The sequence below is a fragment of the Coregonus lavaretus genome (assembly GCF_964263955.1).
Source record: "Coregonus lavaretus genome assembly, contig: HAP1_SCAFFOLD_4915, whole genome shotgun sequence".
Lineage (NCBI taxonomy): Eukaryota > Metazoa > Chordata > Actinopteri > Salmoniformes > Salmonidae > Coregonus > Coregonus lavaretus.
Genome location: NW_028158864.1, coordinates 7,501 through 25,000, shown reverse-complemented (window position 1 = coordinate 25,000; position 17,500 = coordinate 7,501). Strand labels below are relative to the sequence as shown.

The 17,500-nt window shown below is 47.1% G+C and overlaps 1 protein-coding gene across 1 annotated transcript in view; it reads right to left on the bottom strand.

Moving 5' to 3' along the window:
- Positions 1-9,553, bottom strand: part of LOC311123523 (tripartite motif-containing protein 16-like) — a 10,690-nt gene extending 1,137 nt beyond the window's left edge. The window contains exons 1-5 of the mRNA XM_084197773.1: positions 8,907-9,553; positions 8,398-8,493; positions 461-694; positions 183-342; positions 1-57 (exon numbers count right to left, since the gene is read on the bottom strand). The exon at positions 1-57 is cut by the window's left edge and continues 3 nt beyond it. Of these exons, the coding sequence (XP_084053899.1) occupies positions 1-57; positions 183-342; positions 461-694; positions 8,398-8,493; positions 8,907-9,503 (1,144 nt within the window). The 5' untranslated portion in view covers positions 9,504-9,553. The remainder of the gene's footprint in view (positions 58-182; positions 343-460; positions 695-8,397; positions 8,494-8,906) is intronic.
- Between the last annotated feature and the right edge of the window lie 7,947 nt (positions 9,554-17,500).

The window sequence follows — 17,500 nt, the reverse complement described above, 5'->3', positions numbered from 1 at the left end:
GTAAGAACTGTTCTCTGGTCTTGGGCTCTGGAGGCAGTACAACATCCACTATATTCACTACAGACACACAAACACATTCACAGAGAGAGGGAATGTTATCATCATACCATATTCCACATGTATATGACTAGTAGGGGACTTTCAATGGTCTAAAGTTGATGTTCTTATTATTTTCAACACACCTGTAGTGGAGATCTTGGTCCATTCTCCTTTAAGGACGTCTTCTAGTTTCTCTCTCAGTTCAGACACAGTCTTACTCACATCTCCAAAGTACTGAAGAGGACGGACAACGATGCTGGGTAAGTCTGAAGATACACTGGTACCGGAGAGAGACTGATAACTCTGGAGAGAGAGAGAGAGAGGGAGAGAGAGAGAGAGAGAGAGAGAGAGAGGGAGAGAACAGAACCAAATGAATGAGAGTTTTAATTTCATATCACATGTATGAAGGCAGTTGAGTTACCTGGAGGAAATGGATGTGATCCTCTGTGTGTGAGAGCTGCTCCAGCTCAGTGCTTCTCTTCCTCAGCTCAGCTATCTCCTGCTCCAGTTGCTCCAGGAGTCCTTCAGCTTGACTCACTTGAGCCTTCTCTTGGGCTCTGATCAGGTCCTTCACCTCAGAGCGCCTTCTCTCAATGGAGCGGATCAGCTCGGTAAAGATCTTATCACTGTCCTCCACTATTGCCTGTGCAGAGCGCTGTTAAGAGAGAGAGAGAGAGAGAGAGAGAGAGAGAGAGACTGACTTGTCTTACTTTAATGAGCCATCCTCATTACACTAACACCCCCACTCCTAAAAACACATTGCGTGACACCACAACCTCCACACAATCACATTATCCAGTACCCAACACCACAGTACAATACACCAACCAGCACCACATTCCAACCGTCCATCCAACCCCTCCTCTCCAGCCGTACAGACAGCCCCCCTGAGCCTCCATACCTCCTGAAACATCTCCACACTGTTGATCATTTTGTACAACTCAAACTCAACCCTAAGGCGTCAACAGTAATGGCATTACCCTGGCAACACAGAAAAAACATGATGAACAGTCTGTCATTGCAGAAAACGGACACCCCTCCCCAACTCCCAGGTCAACCCGAGCCAACCAGCTATTGGTGTCCAGGGCTCCATGTAATACCCTCCACTGGAGGACCCCTGACCTTTCCAGCACTGGGAGCTTATAGAGCACCCTCCACCTATACCCTGCCATGCTCTCAGCCCCCACAACCCCCTGCCACTGATGCCCCTTCACTCCCGCTAAGCTCCTGATGTGTCTAACCTTGACACTGAGGGAGTCAGAACGCTGTAACCCTGACCAGAAAAAATTCACTAACTTGTGCTGCAGGTCCACAAGCAGACCACCGGGGGTGTTGAGAATGGCCAATTTAAGCCATAGAGAGGATGCCACCAAGTTGTTGATGATCAGCACCGTCCCTCTGTATGACACTAGGGAGATGAGCCACCTCCACTTCGTCAGCCTCGACACCACCGCTTGTGACACTCCTTCCCAGTTCTTCCTATCCCAACCCTCCGAGCCCAGATACACCCCAAGCATCTTGAGCCACTCACAGACCCACTGCAACCCCCCTGGAAGCTGCGGAGGTGCCCTGTCCCTCCATGCCCCACATAACAGAGCCTCACTCTTGCCCCAGTTTACCTAAGCAGAAGACGCCCCCTCGTACACCCTCAAACTATTCTCCAGGGCCTGTAGGTTCTGCTCATCCCTAACCAACACAGACGTCATCAGCGTATGCTGACACTGCTATGCCTGTCCCCAACCCTATGCCTGGCTCCCACACTCCCTGTAGCCTCCTGCGTAGCAGGCCCAGAAAGGGCTCAATAACAAGAGTGTGTAGCTGCCCTGACAGAGGGCATCCCTGGTGAATGCCCCTCCCTACCCAGACTGGCCTACTGAGCCCTCCCCACACCTTGACCATACATGAAGCCCCAGCGTACAGCATTTGAACACAGGCCACAAAATTCTCCCCTCAACCAAAACAACACATTGAACAGATATTCATGGTCCACCCTATCAAAGGCTTTCTCTTGATTATGAACAGATTGTCTGTGTTTGAGCGTCCTGGTCCACAGTACGTTTGGTCCTTGTGTACAATAGAGTCCAGGTGGGACTTCAGTCTTTTAACGAGGACCTTGGTAAAGACCTTATAGTCCAAACAGAGCAATGCCACAGGCCTCCAGTTCTTTATGTCGCTCAAATCTACTTGTTTGGGCAGGAGAGTCAAAGCCTCCCGTCTACAGCTTAGCGACAGCTCCCCCACCCCGACGCACTCACGCAACACACGTCCTGTCCAATAATTCCCCAGAACTTTTTATAAAAATCCACAGGCAGACCGTCTGAGAGACAGCAGCTGAGAGTTTGTGAAAGGCCAGGGAAATGTCTATTTGATTTCTTTGTGACAGAGAGAGTTTGGAAAGGTCTGTGAGCAGAACCTGAGAAAACCCAGGATAATAATAATAATAATAATAATATGGCATTGATAAATCAGAGTACAACTCCACAGCCTGCTGCCTCATCTCCTCACAACAGAAGTTACCCACCCATCAGGCTCCCTCATCTCCCCACAACAGAAGTTACCCACCCATCAGGCTCCCTCATCTCCCCCACAACAGAAGTTACCCACCCATCAGGCTCCCTCATCTCCCCCACAACAGAAGTTACCCACCCATCAGGCTCCCTCATCTCCCCACAACAGAAGTTACCCACCCATCAGGCTCCCTCATCTCCCCACAACAGAAGTTACCCACCCATCAGGCTCCCTCATCTCCCCACAACAGAAGTTACCCGCCCATCAGACAAACGTAAAACAAGGGATTTTCTTGGTTTCCCCACTCTGTTTTTCCAACCCCTCTGGTGTAACAGAGAACTGAGCCCTGTACTTTAATATAATATAATGTGCCATTTTGCAGACGCTTTTATCCAAAGCGACTTACAGTCATTCGTGCATATATATATATATATATATAAATATATATCTTTATTTTTTTATTTTTTATTTTTTTGTGTATGGGTGGTCCCGGGGATCGAACCCACTACCATGGCGTTACAAGCGCCGTGCTCTACCAGCTGAGCTACAGAGGACCAGGTGCAGACACATTTATGAAAGCAAAGACAAGGTCATTATTTGGGCTCTAAACACTAACAACCTACCCTTACACACCTCTTTTGCTACCCCTGCACTAAGATTTCTGCCATGGCATTTAAATGTTTTTGGTTTACATATTCCCCCAGTCTTTGCCGCCGTTCATGTTAAGGAAGTCTAACCGTGAAATCTCCATAAGAGGTGGGAGGGAAATCACCACAATCAGAAACCAGTAGAGAAGCCCATAAAGCCGCCATGCCAGAAAAAACCATCCATTTAAGCAGATTCTGAAGACATGCCCTTAAGAACCCATGACCCATTTTCTCAGCCTATACCGCTTCCTGGGTGAGAGGACACTAAACCCCTCATTCTTCATCACGTGTTGTACTGACCTTACAAACCTTCCAGGATCAATCAAATAAGACTCCAGCAGAACCTTCTTTTTCCCCTTTAGTCTCCATCAGGAACCTAGAAAGTTCTCTCAGCGTATATACTGGGCCCTCAGCCTGACTGGCTGTCAGCTCTGGATCCAATGAGCCGTCTGAAAACGAGACCGCCTTGTCCTCCGCTCCCGCAGACTCACCTCCCCCCTCTTCCTCCTCCTCCATTGGCTCGGTACCGTCCTTCTCCTCCCCAGTCTCTGCCCCCCTGCACTTCCCCCCTGATCAGAGCCTCTTCCCCAATGACAGGCAATATTTCCTGGGATGAGCCCACCAAGCCTTCGCCTACCGGAGTCTCTGTTACTACAGAAACCTGCCTCAGCTCATGTAGCCCAGCTGCAACCCTCCCCACCACCGCTTTCTCCACGGCCTGCGCACCACCACTTGGCCATGCACTACTACCGTGTAGCTCAGTTGGTAGAGCATGGCGCTTGCAACGCCAGGGTTGTGGGTTCGTTTCACAGGAAAACTCCTCCTGCCTGAGCTTTTTACTTTCCCTTTCCACACTGCTAACGCAAGAGGAAGGACTGAAAAAGCATTAAACACATTACTGTGAAGTAATATAATGATGATTCATGTTTATTATTACCTGTTTTTATGGTCATGTTTAGAAATTATACTTAATTACTATAATGATTATCAATAAACCTGAACATTAATTCAGTCACCTCTGGTCGACAAAAACGTATTTTCCTAGTACATTAATTGTAAAATTCATCAACCAGCATCGAGCACTCTGCCTTCTCACGCAAGCGAGGGGCATGTTGAGGTAAATATGCTAACCGCCACGGTTGCATTATGTAATTTATTGGTGGGCTGGAAGATGCAGTGTTTTTTCTTTTCTATTCAGAGGCTATTTACTCCCAATATGAGATCATTTTATATAGAAGGTTTTTATAATGCATGTTTACTAGGGTTGAGGTTAGCGCATCTGAGTAGGGATTATTTGGGTTCAATACCTGTCCTACCTATCAATCATATTGCTGCTTGTAGCCTATAACTGATGATCCCCACACTAGAAACACCCAAAACTATCTGTGCTAGCAAACCCTGTGTTCCACCCCTCCCCTGTGTAACCTTGAAGTTTGTTAAGAAACAAACACTTGTCTACGAAAAGAGACATGTTTAACGGATTCCGCTTGGCACCCAGCCGAGAGCACACGGAAACCACTTGCAAATTTACCAAAACTAACCAACTACTTGGGGTCTGTTCGGAAGCAATAAACGGAGGCAGATTAGCCACCACAACTCTTATCGAAAGAGGCGACATCTGCACCAACACACCCCTCACAACAAGACAAACCTTTTTCATTAACACAACCACCGCCTTGTTCATTCTGGATGCAGAGTGCAGATGTTCCGCTCCAACCTGTTCGCCGACCATGAGCAAAACTTCCTCCACACCTTTCTCCGGAACGGACCCGAAGCGACAGCGTTTCTTCTCCACTCGGTTGAGGCCATCACGCCGCCCTAACAAACTACCCCTACTCCCCCCTCAACTCTAAACGATAAACAGTGGAAACCAATAAACAAACCCTCAAACCATGAGAAAATACATTCAGAAAATACGCAAGAACCAAAAGAAAAAAGAATAGTAGCCCTCCTCACGAACCACAAGTCTCTCACACAACCAACTTCTTCTTCTATGATATAATGGCGGTCCACAAACCAACGTTAAAGGTGCATGCCGCCACCTACTGTGCTGGAGTGTGTGGTCAATCACGGTTTCCAACATTTCTAAATCCTCCTACCTAACTCAGTACTTCTGAGAAAATAAAGAAGAGCCCTACTAACTTCTAATAGACCCTCCCCCATCCCCAAAATCCCTTCCAAACCCCCCTAACCCCGTCCAACCTCAATGACCCTACACTTCAATCTTTCCGTCTCTTCAACATACTTACAACAATATAACAACACATGCTCCACCGTTTCATCGACCGTATCCTCCAGACACAAACCATTCACATGCTTGCCAACCAGATGTAATGACGAGTTCAATGTACAATGTCCTAAGCGCAATTGAGTAAACACCACCTCTTCCTTCCTAATCTGACTTTTGAATCTTGGTCCATCGACCTTTCTGTAAAACTGTAAACTATTCATATAAATGCCGGCCCTTGTGCTCAGAGTACCATCTCTTCTGCCACACATCTATCAAAATGTCTCTGATCTTACATTTGGCCTCACCTCTACCCAGTGGAACATTACTATCAATTATATCTCGTTTCAAAGATCTTTTAGCTAACTGGTCTACAATTTAATTCCCTTCCACACCAGAATGTGCTGGGACCCAGCAGAATGTCACTACTACCCCCATTCTCTCAATTCTCCATAATAACATTAATAACTCCAATAGTAGGTCACTCCTATTAGATTTACCAGATGATAAACTATTCAATACAGACAGAGAATCTGACCATACTAAAATTCTAACAGGTTGTACGTCCTCCACCCACTGGAGGGCAACTATTATCACCAAAAGTTCAACTGAGTATACTGACAGTTCATATGTTTGTCTTCTACATATCTGTACATCAAATTCAGGAACGTAAACGCCTGCTCCTGTGAGCCCACTATCTGGGTCCTTGGATCCATCTGTGAAAAGTGGTAGAAAAGCATAAAAACCTTTTACCAATGTAATTGTCAACCAGTTTCTCTATATCACTGACTTCTGACCAATCTTTCCTTTTCTCTACCAAGGTTAGATCAACAACAGGGTCTGGGAGTAACCATGGAGGAACATCCCCTATCACCACAGAAGGGCCAACCTCCAACTCCCTCAAACCACTCTCATCAGCAAGCTTTCCAACTGTCCAACCAAAACCACTGCCTTGTCTACTAGTATATTCCCAACAGTCATCTAGAACAGTAGCAGTGGGATGCTCAACCTCACAGCCTTTCAACCCAATAAGATAATGACCATTTTCTACGCTGTATATCCAAAGGCATCTCTCCTGCCTCCACCAGTAAGGCACATACAGATGTTGATTTAAATGCACCAATACATATCCTTAAAGCTATATACTGGATTCTGTCCAGCTTCTGAAGCCAAGTCTTTACCTCTGTTCCATAAACTGTACACCAGTAATCAATTGTCGTCCTGATCAGAGCTCTATAAATATCCATCAACAATTGTCTGTCAGCACCCTATTCATAACCAGAGACCCACACAACCAACTACCATGAAAGTTAATGAATGAGAGAGACAGAGACATCGTTACAATACTGTACATAGACATAATATAACGGTTCTTCTTCTTTGGTGTTTAACGGCGGTTGGCATCCAATATGTTGCATTACCGCCCCCAACTGGACTATAATATAAATCCATTATACTTTGTGACACAAAATGGGAAAAGGGGAAATTATAATAATAAAAAAAAACACCCTTCCAACTAACCCTACACTCATTAAATACCCACTACCCCATTCCACTACTTTGACCCTATCTGCTCCTGCACCATGCCAACGGCCTGGAAGGACGGGACACCACCACTCAACACACCCTGTAACTCTTCTGAAGTCTAATCTTGTATGCCCAAATAGTTCTCTGCAGCTGCCACCACAACATCTATATTCTGTGATTTACATTCAATTTCATTCAATTTCTGCTGTACAGTTGATAACCATTGCTATGAACGGCAAGAAGCTAACTTTACTGAAGCATATATCACTCGTTGGCCTATCCCTCTGTGCTGGCACAGATCTACAACCTGAAAGAGCGCAGTGGATTCGGCACAATGATTCTAACAGGATAACTGATATATCCTACCATGACTTTGTTGGGTAAAGACTCAAAACTCAAAAGGACTGACAGTGACTCCTCTGTTTCACCACGCTCACCACCGGGTTTGCGTCCCACCAAACGGCGGGAATCACAAACACCAGGAATCTTCATCTTCAATTGCTCCACCTCCACACTTAACATTACCCCAGAAATCACTCCTTTCAATGGTGCCCTGTTCCTAAGAGCAAAGCAAGAAACAGATCTTGACCCAAGTTGCGTGACACGGAGCGCCCACTCCCTCTGGTCAGAAGAAACACAAACAAATATCACAAGTCCACTACAGGTTACCTTCACTGATTCAACTGCACCCAACTCCTTTCGCACCCACCCTGAAACCACAAATGAATCTGCCAAAAGGAATGGATCCACTTTCTCCTACAATGTAACTCCTACTGCACCAGATTCTTCTTTATCATGTCCATTGATGCCAGGCTCTGGTTCTGAGCTCTTCACCACACCTTCTACCTCACTTAACTCTCCCTCATTCATTTCCATTTCACCTCCAGAACTCAGTCTGGCGAATGGCTCACTCTGTTTGCACTTGAGTTATAACATGTGAAAGTCTCTATTCCATTGAAACTTTTGTGAGTGTAATGTTTACTGTTAATTTCTGGTGGTTTATTTCACTTTTGTTTAGTATCTATTTAACTTGCTGTGGCAATGTAAACATATGTTTCCCATGCCAATAAAGCCCTTTGAATTCAATTGAATTGAGAGAGAGAGAGAGCTCCATGTTAATGTATAGGGGACATGAGTCAGTCATGATTTCTCAAGGTTTTGTGATGAGGTAGCCCCGCCTGCAACTTCAAAATCTATGTCGGCCTTTGGCCCGATAAGGAATGCCCTCTTGGTGAAACGGTCAAGATGTTGGTTTCTCCTGTGGTTGACCCGGGTTCATATCTCACCAGTGACATTAAGCAGTCTATTCTCTGAAAGGGGTTCAGACAGCCTGTTCCCAACAGTGGGGTCAGTGGGATTGGATAGGGGCCTCTCTCTCTCTCTCTCTCTCTCTCTCTGACTGGAGGAGAGAAGTGAAATGGTGTGTCTCCTCTGGTCAACAATACTCACCTTGAGAGACTCCACAGCCTGTTGGAGCTCCTTCAGGTCCTTCTCTCTCTCCTGGAATCTCTGCTGGACTTTCTGCTGACTCATCCCCAGCTTCCTCTGTGGAGAATCACTCTTCAATGAGCTATCAAGCTTTATTTGTCCAGTAGATCAATAGTATAGTAATGGGACATAGGGCCCATAGAAGATAGGGATTAATATGTTGTGGAAGTGTCTGTGTGAAATTATATTATTAAGTTGTTATGTGAAAGATTATAGTTTTAACAGTGCACAAAACAGGGGAGCTGATGGGGTGTTTGATAACGAATGATAATGGTGTTTGACTTTAGAAAATGGTGATACATTTGGAGAATCTGGGTTAGCATATCTATATAATCAAGGTTTGTGTTCATATTTGTTCTGCCGTGGATCGATATCATTTGAATGATCTCATATTTAAACAGCCTTAGCTCCTACTGTATCTTTAATTCTTTGTTTATCAGACAGTCACCAACAAGTTGTTCTGGTCTTACCTGTTTCTCAGTCCTCTCTGCTGCAGCTGACACTGTATCATGGCCTTTATGTTCATCCATCACACACTGATAACAGATACACTGCTGATCGGTACGACAGAAAACCTCCAGCAGTTTGTCATGATGAGAGCAGATCTTCTCCTGTAGTTGTGCGGTGGCTTTGACCAGCTTGTGCTTCTTGAAACCAGGAAATTCATAGTGAGGTTGGAGGTGAGTCTCACAGTAAGAGGCCAGACACACCAGACAGGACATGAGGGCTTTCTGCTTTCTGGTCCCAGTGCAGAAATCACACGCCACATCTCCAGGTCCAGCATAGCACAGAGCAGGAGGGGGAGCAGCCTGGAGTCCTGTCTTCTTCAGTTTCTCCACCACTTCAGCCAGCACGATGTTTCTCTTCAGAACAGGCCTTGGGGTAAATGTCTCTCTGCACTGAGGACAGTTATAGACCCCTTTCAGAACATCCTGATCCCAGCAGCCCTCAATACAGCTTCTACAGTAACTGTGTCCACAGGGGATGGTGACCGGCTCCTTCAGTAGATCCAGACAGACAGAACAACAGAACTGGTCCTGGTCCAGCAGAACTCCCTGCTGAGCCATTTGGACGGTTGTTCACTCTCACACAGACAGACGACACAGAGAATCAGATAAGTTTCGTTTCCACAGAAGAGAGTTTGTGGGAGGGGGAGGGACTTCCTGGTTCTGCCAGAGGGGTGGGGTTAGAGGGAGGGAGGGGTTAGAGGGAGAGAGAGACAGAGAGAGAGAGAGAGAGAGAGAGAGAGAGAGAGAGAGAGAGAGAGAGAGAGAGAGAGAGAGAGAGAGAGAGAGAGAGAGAGAGAGAGAGAGAGAGAGAGACAGAGAGAGAGAGAGAGAGAGAGAGAGAGAGAGAGAGAGAAAACTGTACACAATGTTAATAGAGACAAAGATTTGTGATCCTAGGTTAGGGCCCTTAATATGGAATAAATTAAATAGAGTGGTTAGAATATATAAAGGGTAACAGTTTCTATGAAGTACATTTGTATAATGCTTTTAATGAATTTTGTAATGCCTTAAACTTGTGCTATGACACTAACTATAAGAAATGAATAGCGTATGTATTGACTGATCATTGAGAATGATGTAACACTTTACATTACAGTGTGTTTATTGGTGTGTAATTATTCCTGTTAGTCCAGTGGTGTAAAAGTACTGTGATGCCTCATTCTTCCACTGTACTAGCAGCAGTAACCCTAACCCTAACTCTAACTCTAACTAACTCTAACCCTGGGATCGAAATGCTACTTTGACACTGACAAACTGAGAATCAGAGATCAATAAAAACGACCTTGTCTTGAATCCATCAATAGCCGAGGCCTAGGTGTGTGGAGACACATATTGTAGGCTACAATATGAGGAGGAAATTATAGTCCTAAAAATGCTTTCCAGTTTCACTGACTCACCCAATGATGCACAGCTCCCTCACTGGTGATGGCCGATGCACTCGTGCCAAAAGCCTACCTCTCTCTCTCTTCTTTGTAAAACAATATTTGGAAGATGATCAAATATTTTGGTGGCCTACAGCATAGAGTCTAAATAAATGATGAAGTGCAACGCTTGAGAGATGAGAGTTCAGGCTCCTGTCTATCAGAGCAGAGAGGGAGAGAGATCATAGAAAGTGAATCTCATTCTAGTTACATTTGAAGTCGGAAGTTTACATACACCTTAGCCAAATACATTTAAACTCAGTTTATCAGAGCAGAGAGGGAGAGAGATCGTAGAGAGTGAATGTCATTGTCACGACTTCGGCCGATGCTGCCTCTCCTCCTTGTTCGGGCAGGCTTCGGCGTTCGTCGTCACCGGCTTACTAACCACTGCCGCCCCAATCATCATCACAATTGTCTTGTCTTGTCAATCACACACACCTGGTTCCTATTTAGGTGTCACTGCAGAACACCCTCCATATGCATATGAACACATACTCAGAGGTGGGGCTTACAAGACTCACATTTCATATACTCAGAGGTGGGGCTTACAAGACTCACATTTCATATACTCAGAGGTGGGGCTTACAATACTCACATTTCATATACTTTTCAAGACATCACTGTAGGGCAGAGAGGCGCGGGTTGAGGTGCAAATCAGATTCATTTGAGAAAATCCCTGCTGGCCTTCTGCACTGGAGATGGGGATGGTGCTGACCTCCATCAACATCTCTTTATGTCCATCTGGAGATGGGGATGGTGCTGACCACCATCAACATCTCTTTAAGTCCATCTGGAGATGGGGGTGGTGCTGACCACCATCAACATCTCTTTAAGTCCATCTGCAGATGAGGATGGTGCTGACCTCCATCAACATCTCTTTAAGTCCATCTGGAGATGGGGATGGTGCTGACCTCCATCAACATCTCTTTAAGTCCATCTGGAAAGTCTCCTTTATCATTACCATCAGTGTCCCTGTACTGCCTGTAGGCCCGTATGACCGTACGTGGACTGCCAATGCCAAACCTCTGGCAGAGAGATTCTATCACTGTTTCTCCATACAGTGCTCCTGCATCCTCTGGCCGGTATTGAGCATAAAGCACCTTCAGCTCCTCTATGAACTGGCTGTATCCTGTATTGTCCACTGGTGACTGCCCTGTGTGCAGTAATAACACCCTCACTTCCCTGGTGACTGCCCTGTGTGCAGTAATAACACCATCACTTCCCTGGTGACTGCCCTGTGTGCAGTAATAACACCCTCACTTCCCTGGTGACTGCCCTGTGTGCAGTAATAACACCATCACTTCCCTGGTGACTGCCCTGTGTGCAGTAATAACACCCTCACTTCCCTGGTGACTGCCCTGTGTGTAGTAATAACACCATCACTTCCCTGGTGACTGCCCTGTGTGCAGTAATAACACCCTCACTTCCCTGGTGACTGCCCTGTGTGCAGTAATAACACCATCACTTCCCTGGTGACTGCCCTGTGTGCAGTAATAACACCATCACTTCCCTAGTGACTGCCCTGTGTGGAGTAATAACACCCTCACTTCCCTGGTGACTGCCCTGTGTGCAGTAATAACACCATCACTTCCCTGGTGACTGCCCTGTGTGCAGTAATAACACCATCACTTCCCTGGTGACTGCCCTGTGTGCAGTAATAACACCATCACTTCCCTGGTGACTGCCCTGTGTGCAGTAATAACACCCTCACTTCCCTGGTGACTGCCCTGTGTGCAGTAATAACACCCTCACTTCCCTGGTGACTGCCCTGTGTGCAGTAATAACACCATCACTTCCCTGGTGACTGCCCTGTGTGCAGTAATAACACCATCACTTCCCTGGTGACTGCCCTGTGTGCAGTAATAACACCCTCACTTCCCTGGTGACTGCCCTGTGTGCAGTAATAACACCCTCACTTCCCTGGTGACTGCCCTGTGTGCAGTAATAACACCCTCACTTCCCTGGTGACTGCCCTGTGTGCAGTAATAACACCATCACTTCCCTGGTGACTGCCCTGTGTGCAGTAATAACACCATCACTTCCCTGGTGACTGCCCTGTGTGCAGTAATAACACCCTCACTTCCCTGGTGACTGCCCTGTGTGCAGTAATAACACCATCACTTCCCTGGTGACTGCCCTGTGTGCAGTAATAACACCATCACTTCCCTGGTGACTGCCCTGTGTGCAGTAATAACACCCTCACTTCCCTGGTGACTGCCCTGTGTGCAGCAATAACACCCTCACTTCCCTGGTGACTGCCCTGTGTGCAGCAATAACACCCTCACTTCCCTGGTGACTGCCCTGTGTGCAGTAATAACACCATCACTTCCCTGGTGACTGCCCTGTGTGCAGTAATAACACCATCACTTCCCTGGTGACTGCCCTGTGTGCAGTAATAACACCCTCACTTCCCTGGTGACTGCCCTGTGTGCAGTAATAACACCATCACTTCCCTGGTGACTGCCCTGTGTGCAGTAATAACACCCTCACTTCCCTGGTGACTGCCCTGTGTGCAGTAATAACACCATCACTTCCCTGGTGACTGCCCTGTGTGCAGTAATAACACCCTCACTTCCCTGGTGACTGCCCTGTGTGCAGTAATAACACCATCACTTCCCTGGTGACTGCCCTGTGTGCAGTAATAACACCATCACTTCCCTGGTGACTGCCCTGTGTGCAGTAATAACACCCTCACTTCCCTGGTGACTGCCCTGTGTGCAGTAATAACACCATCACTTCCCTGGTGACTGCCCTGTGTGCAGTAATAACACCCTCACTTCCCTGGTGACTGCCCTGTGTGCAGTAATAACACCCTCACTTCCCTGGTGACTGCCCTGTGTGCAGTAATAACACCATCACTTCCCTGGTGACTGCCCTGTGTGCAGTAATAACACCATCACTTCCCTGGTGACTGCCCTGTGTGCAGTAATAACACCCTCACTTCCCTGGTGACTGCCCTGTGTGCAGTAATAACACCATCACTTCCCTGGTGACTGCCCTGTGTGCAGTAATAACACCCTCACTTCCCTGGTGACTGCCCTGTGTGCAGTAATAACACCATCACTTCCCTGGTGACTGCCCTGTGTGCAGTAATAACACCATCACTTCCCTGGTGACTGCCCTGTGTGCAGTAATAACACCCTCACTTCCCTGGTGACTGCCCTGTGTGCAGTAATAACACCATCACTTCCCTGGTGACTGCCCTGTGTGCAGTAATAACACCATCACTTCCCTGGTGACTGCCCTGTGTGCAGTAATAACACCCTCACTTCCCTGGTGACTGCCCTGTGTGCAGCAATAACACCCTCACTTCCCTGGTGACTGCCCTGTGTGCAGTAATAACACCCTCACTTCCCTGGTGACTGCCCTGTGTGCAGTAATAACACCATCACTTCCCTGGTGACTGCCCTGTGTGCAGTAATAACACCATCACTTCCCTGGTGACTGCCCTGTGTGCAGTAATAACACCCTCACTTCCCTGGTGACTGCCCTGTGTGCAGTAATAACACCATCACTTCCCTGGTGACTGCCCTGTGTGCAGTAATAACACCCTCACTTCCCTGGTGACTGCCCTGTGTGCAGTAATAACACCATCACTTCCCTGGTGACTGCCCTGTGTGCAGTAATAACACCCTCACTTCCCTGGTGACTGCCCTGTGTGCAGTAATAACACCATCACTTCCCTGGTGACTGCCCTGTGTGCAGTAATAACACCATCACTTCCCTGGTGACTGCCCTGTGTGCAGTAATAACACCCTCACTTCCCTGGTGACTGCCCTGTGTGCAGTAATAATACCATCACTTCCCTGGTGACTGCCCTGTGTGCAGTAATTACACCCTCACTTCCCTGGTGACTGCCCTGTGTGCAGTAATAACACCCTCACTTCCCTGGTGACTGCCCTGTGTGCAGTAATAACACCCTCACTTCCCTGGTGACTGCCCTGTGTGCAGTAATAACACCATCACTTCCCTGGTGACTGCCCTGTGTGCAGTAATAACACCCTCACTTCCCTGGTGACTGCCCTGTGTGCAGTAATAACACCATCACTTCCCTGGTGACTGCCCTGTGTGCAGTAATAACACCCTCACTTCCCTGGTGACTGCCCTGTGTGCAGTAATAACACCATCACTTCCCTGGTGACTGCCCTGTGTGCAGTAATAACACCATCACTTCCCTGGTGACTGCCCTGTGTGAAGTAATAACACCCTCACTTCCCTGGTGACTGCCCTGTGTGCAGTAATAACACCCTCACTTCCCTGGTGACTGCCCTGTGTGCAGTAATAACACCCTCACTTCCCTGGTGACTGCCCTGTGTGCATTAATAACACCCTCACTTCCCTGGTGACTGCCCTGTGTGCAGTAATAACACCCTCACTTCCCTGGTGACTGCCCTGTGTGCAGTAATAACACCCTCACTTCCCTGGTGACTGCCCTGTGTGCAGTAATAACACCCTCACTTCCCTGGTGACTGCCCTGTGTGCAGTAATAACACCCTCACTTCCCTGGTGACTGCCCTGTGTGCAGTAATAACACCCTCACGTCCCTGGTGACTGCCCTGTGTGCAGTAATAACACCCTCACGTCCCTGGTGACTGCCCTGTGTGCAGTAATAACACCCTCACTTCCCTGGTGACTGCCCTGTGTGCAGTAATAACACCCTCACTTCCCTGGTGACTGCCCTGTCTGCAGTAATAATTGTGCAGTCTCTCTTTTGGAGCTCGAGTGACAATTCAGATAGTTGTTGAAGTGCATAGTTCCCCATACTGACCAATCCCCTGTCTACAACACACAGACTCCCTCTGTTCTATGGGGTGTCCCTCTAAAACGGCTCCCTCTGAAACTGAATAAACATCCTCTCAGGTTCCACTTGAAAACATTAGCAAAGTCATAATTCATCATACACTACAAAGTGCTTGTGAAGAGCCGGGTAATTTCTCATTTTTTGGGCCATTGTTTGGGCATGTTCAAAACCCTTTTTTCTGAGGGCTCTTTGTTGCTTTTTTACGTCGGAGGCAGAACATGTTACTGTACATTCCACCCACTCCTTTGCTAGTTTCAACCCTCCAGTCTTTTCCGGGCCCAAGCTTCCTACCTTTTTGCATGTTGTACAACCCAGCTTTGAATTTTGCATAAATTTGCTTGCAAATAGGTGCTGGAACAAATTAGGTCAAATCTGAGAGGTGCCAGATCCGGCTCAAATTAAGCACTGGAACCCAGGTCTGGAGTGTATGACGTTGGTGTATTGGTACTGAATATACCAGAGATGGAGACAAGACTGATTGGAACAGAACCAGTGAGACCCAGACCAAGACTCAACCACTAGAGACCTCTAGACCCATGTGTCCAACCTGTAAGGAGACCTAGACCCGTTTAAATGTGTCTCACCTGTAAGGAGACCTAGACCAGTTTAAATGTGTCTCACCTGTAAGGAGACCTAGACCAGTTTAAATGTGTCTCACCTGTAAGGAGACCTAGACCAGTATAAATGTGTCTCACCTGTAAGGAGACCTAGACCAGTTTAAATGTGTCTCACCTGTAAGGAGACCTAGACCAGTTTAAATGTGTCTCACCTGTAAGGAGACCTAGACCAGTTTAAATGTGGACAAATGAGCCCCAGAGTGTGAACATGAATGCTAGTGTGATGATGATGCTGTCAGTACAGCATAGTGTGGTGAGTTTCAGAGTTGGTCATTAGTCCTCATAGGGGATGGTTTCATTCTATGGAGTAGCAGTGGTCTTCATGACATTGTGTATGTTTTAGATCAAATCCATTGCGGTGAACTGCACAGACTCACTAATCTACAAATCCACTCGCATCTCAAATATTGAATCACTAAGTGGTCCAGATCAGTGATTCTGCACCTCTCCTTGATCAGACTGATCCCCTCCAACACACTGATGACGGTTTGTCACTATAGAGCCGAGTCAAGCCAAGCAGGGCCAAACTGGGCTGGCTAACACTACAGAGCTGAGTCAAGCAGGGCCAAACTGGGCTGGCTAACACTACAGAGCTGAGTCAAGCCAAGCAGGGCCAAACTGGGCTGGCTAACGCTACAGAGCTGAGTCAAGCAGGGCCAAACTGGGCTGGCTAACACTACAGAGCTGAGTCAAGCAGGGCCAAACTGGGCTGGCTAACACTACAGAGCTGAGTCAAGCCAAGCAGGGCCAAACTGGGCTGGCTAACGCTACAGAGCTGAGTCAAGCAGGGCCAAACTGGGCTGGCTAACACTACAGAGCTGAGTCAAGCAGGGCCAAACTGGGCTGGCTAACACTACAGAGCTGAGTCAAGCCAAGCAGGGCCAAACTGGGCTGGCTAACGCTACAGAGCTGAGTCAAGCAGGGCCAAACTGGGCTGGCTAACACTACAGAGCTGAGTCAAGCAGGGCCAAACTGGGCTGGCTAACACTACAGAGCTGAGTCAAGCCAAGCAGGGCCAAACTGGGCTGGCTAACGCTACAGAGCTGAGTCAAGCAGGGCCAAACTGGGCTGGCTAACACTACAGAGCTGAGTCAAGCAGGGCCAAACTGGGCTGGCTAACACTACAGAGCTGAGTCAAGCCAAGCAGGGCCAAACTGGGCTGGCTAACACTACAGAGCTGAGTCAAGCCAAGTTCTGGAACCATCCTTGAAAGGACAATGTGTAAAGAAAATATCCCAGCCAGTCCAGTCCAGTTGTGGTCAGCTCTGTTGTGTGAATCTTGTTTCTCCATACTTCTAAATGCCATCTTTCTAGATGGTGCCATTTTCAAATAAAATAAAATAAAATGTAATTACATTTGTCACATGCGCCGAATACAACAGGTGTAAACCTTACCGTGAAATGCTTACTTACAAACCCTTAACCAACAATGCTGTTCAAGAAATAGAGTTAAGAAAATATTTACAAAATAAACTAAATTTAAAAAACAAATCAAATCAAAAAGTAACACAATAAAATGACATAACAATAATGAGGCTATATACAGGGGGTCATTCCTGAGGTGGAGTAGCTCTGCCAGTCAATGTGTGGGGGTACAGGTTAGTTGAGGTCATTTGTAAAGTGACTATGCATAGATAAACAGCAAGTAGCAGCAGTGTAAAATCAAAAAGGGGGTGGGGTCAATGTAAATAGTCCGGGGTGGCCATTTCATTAATT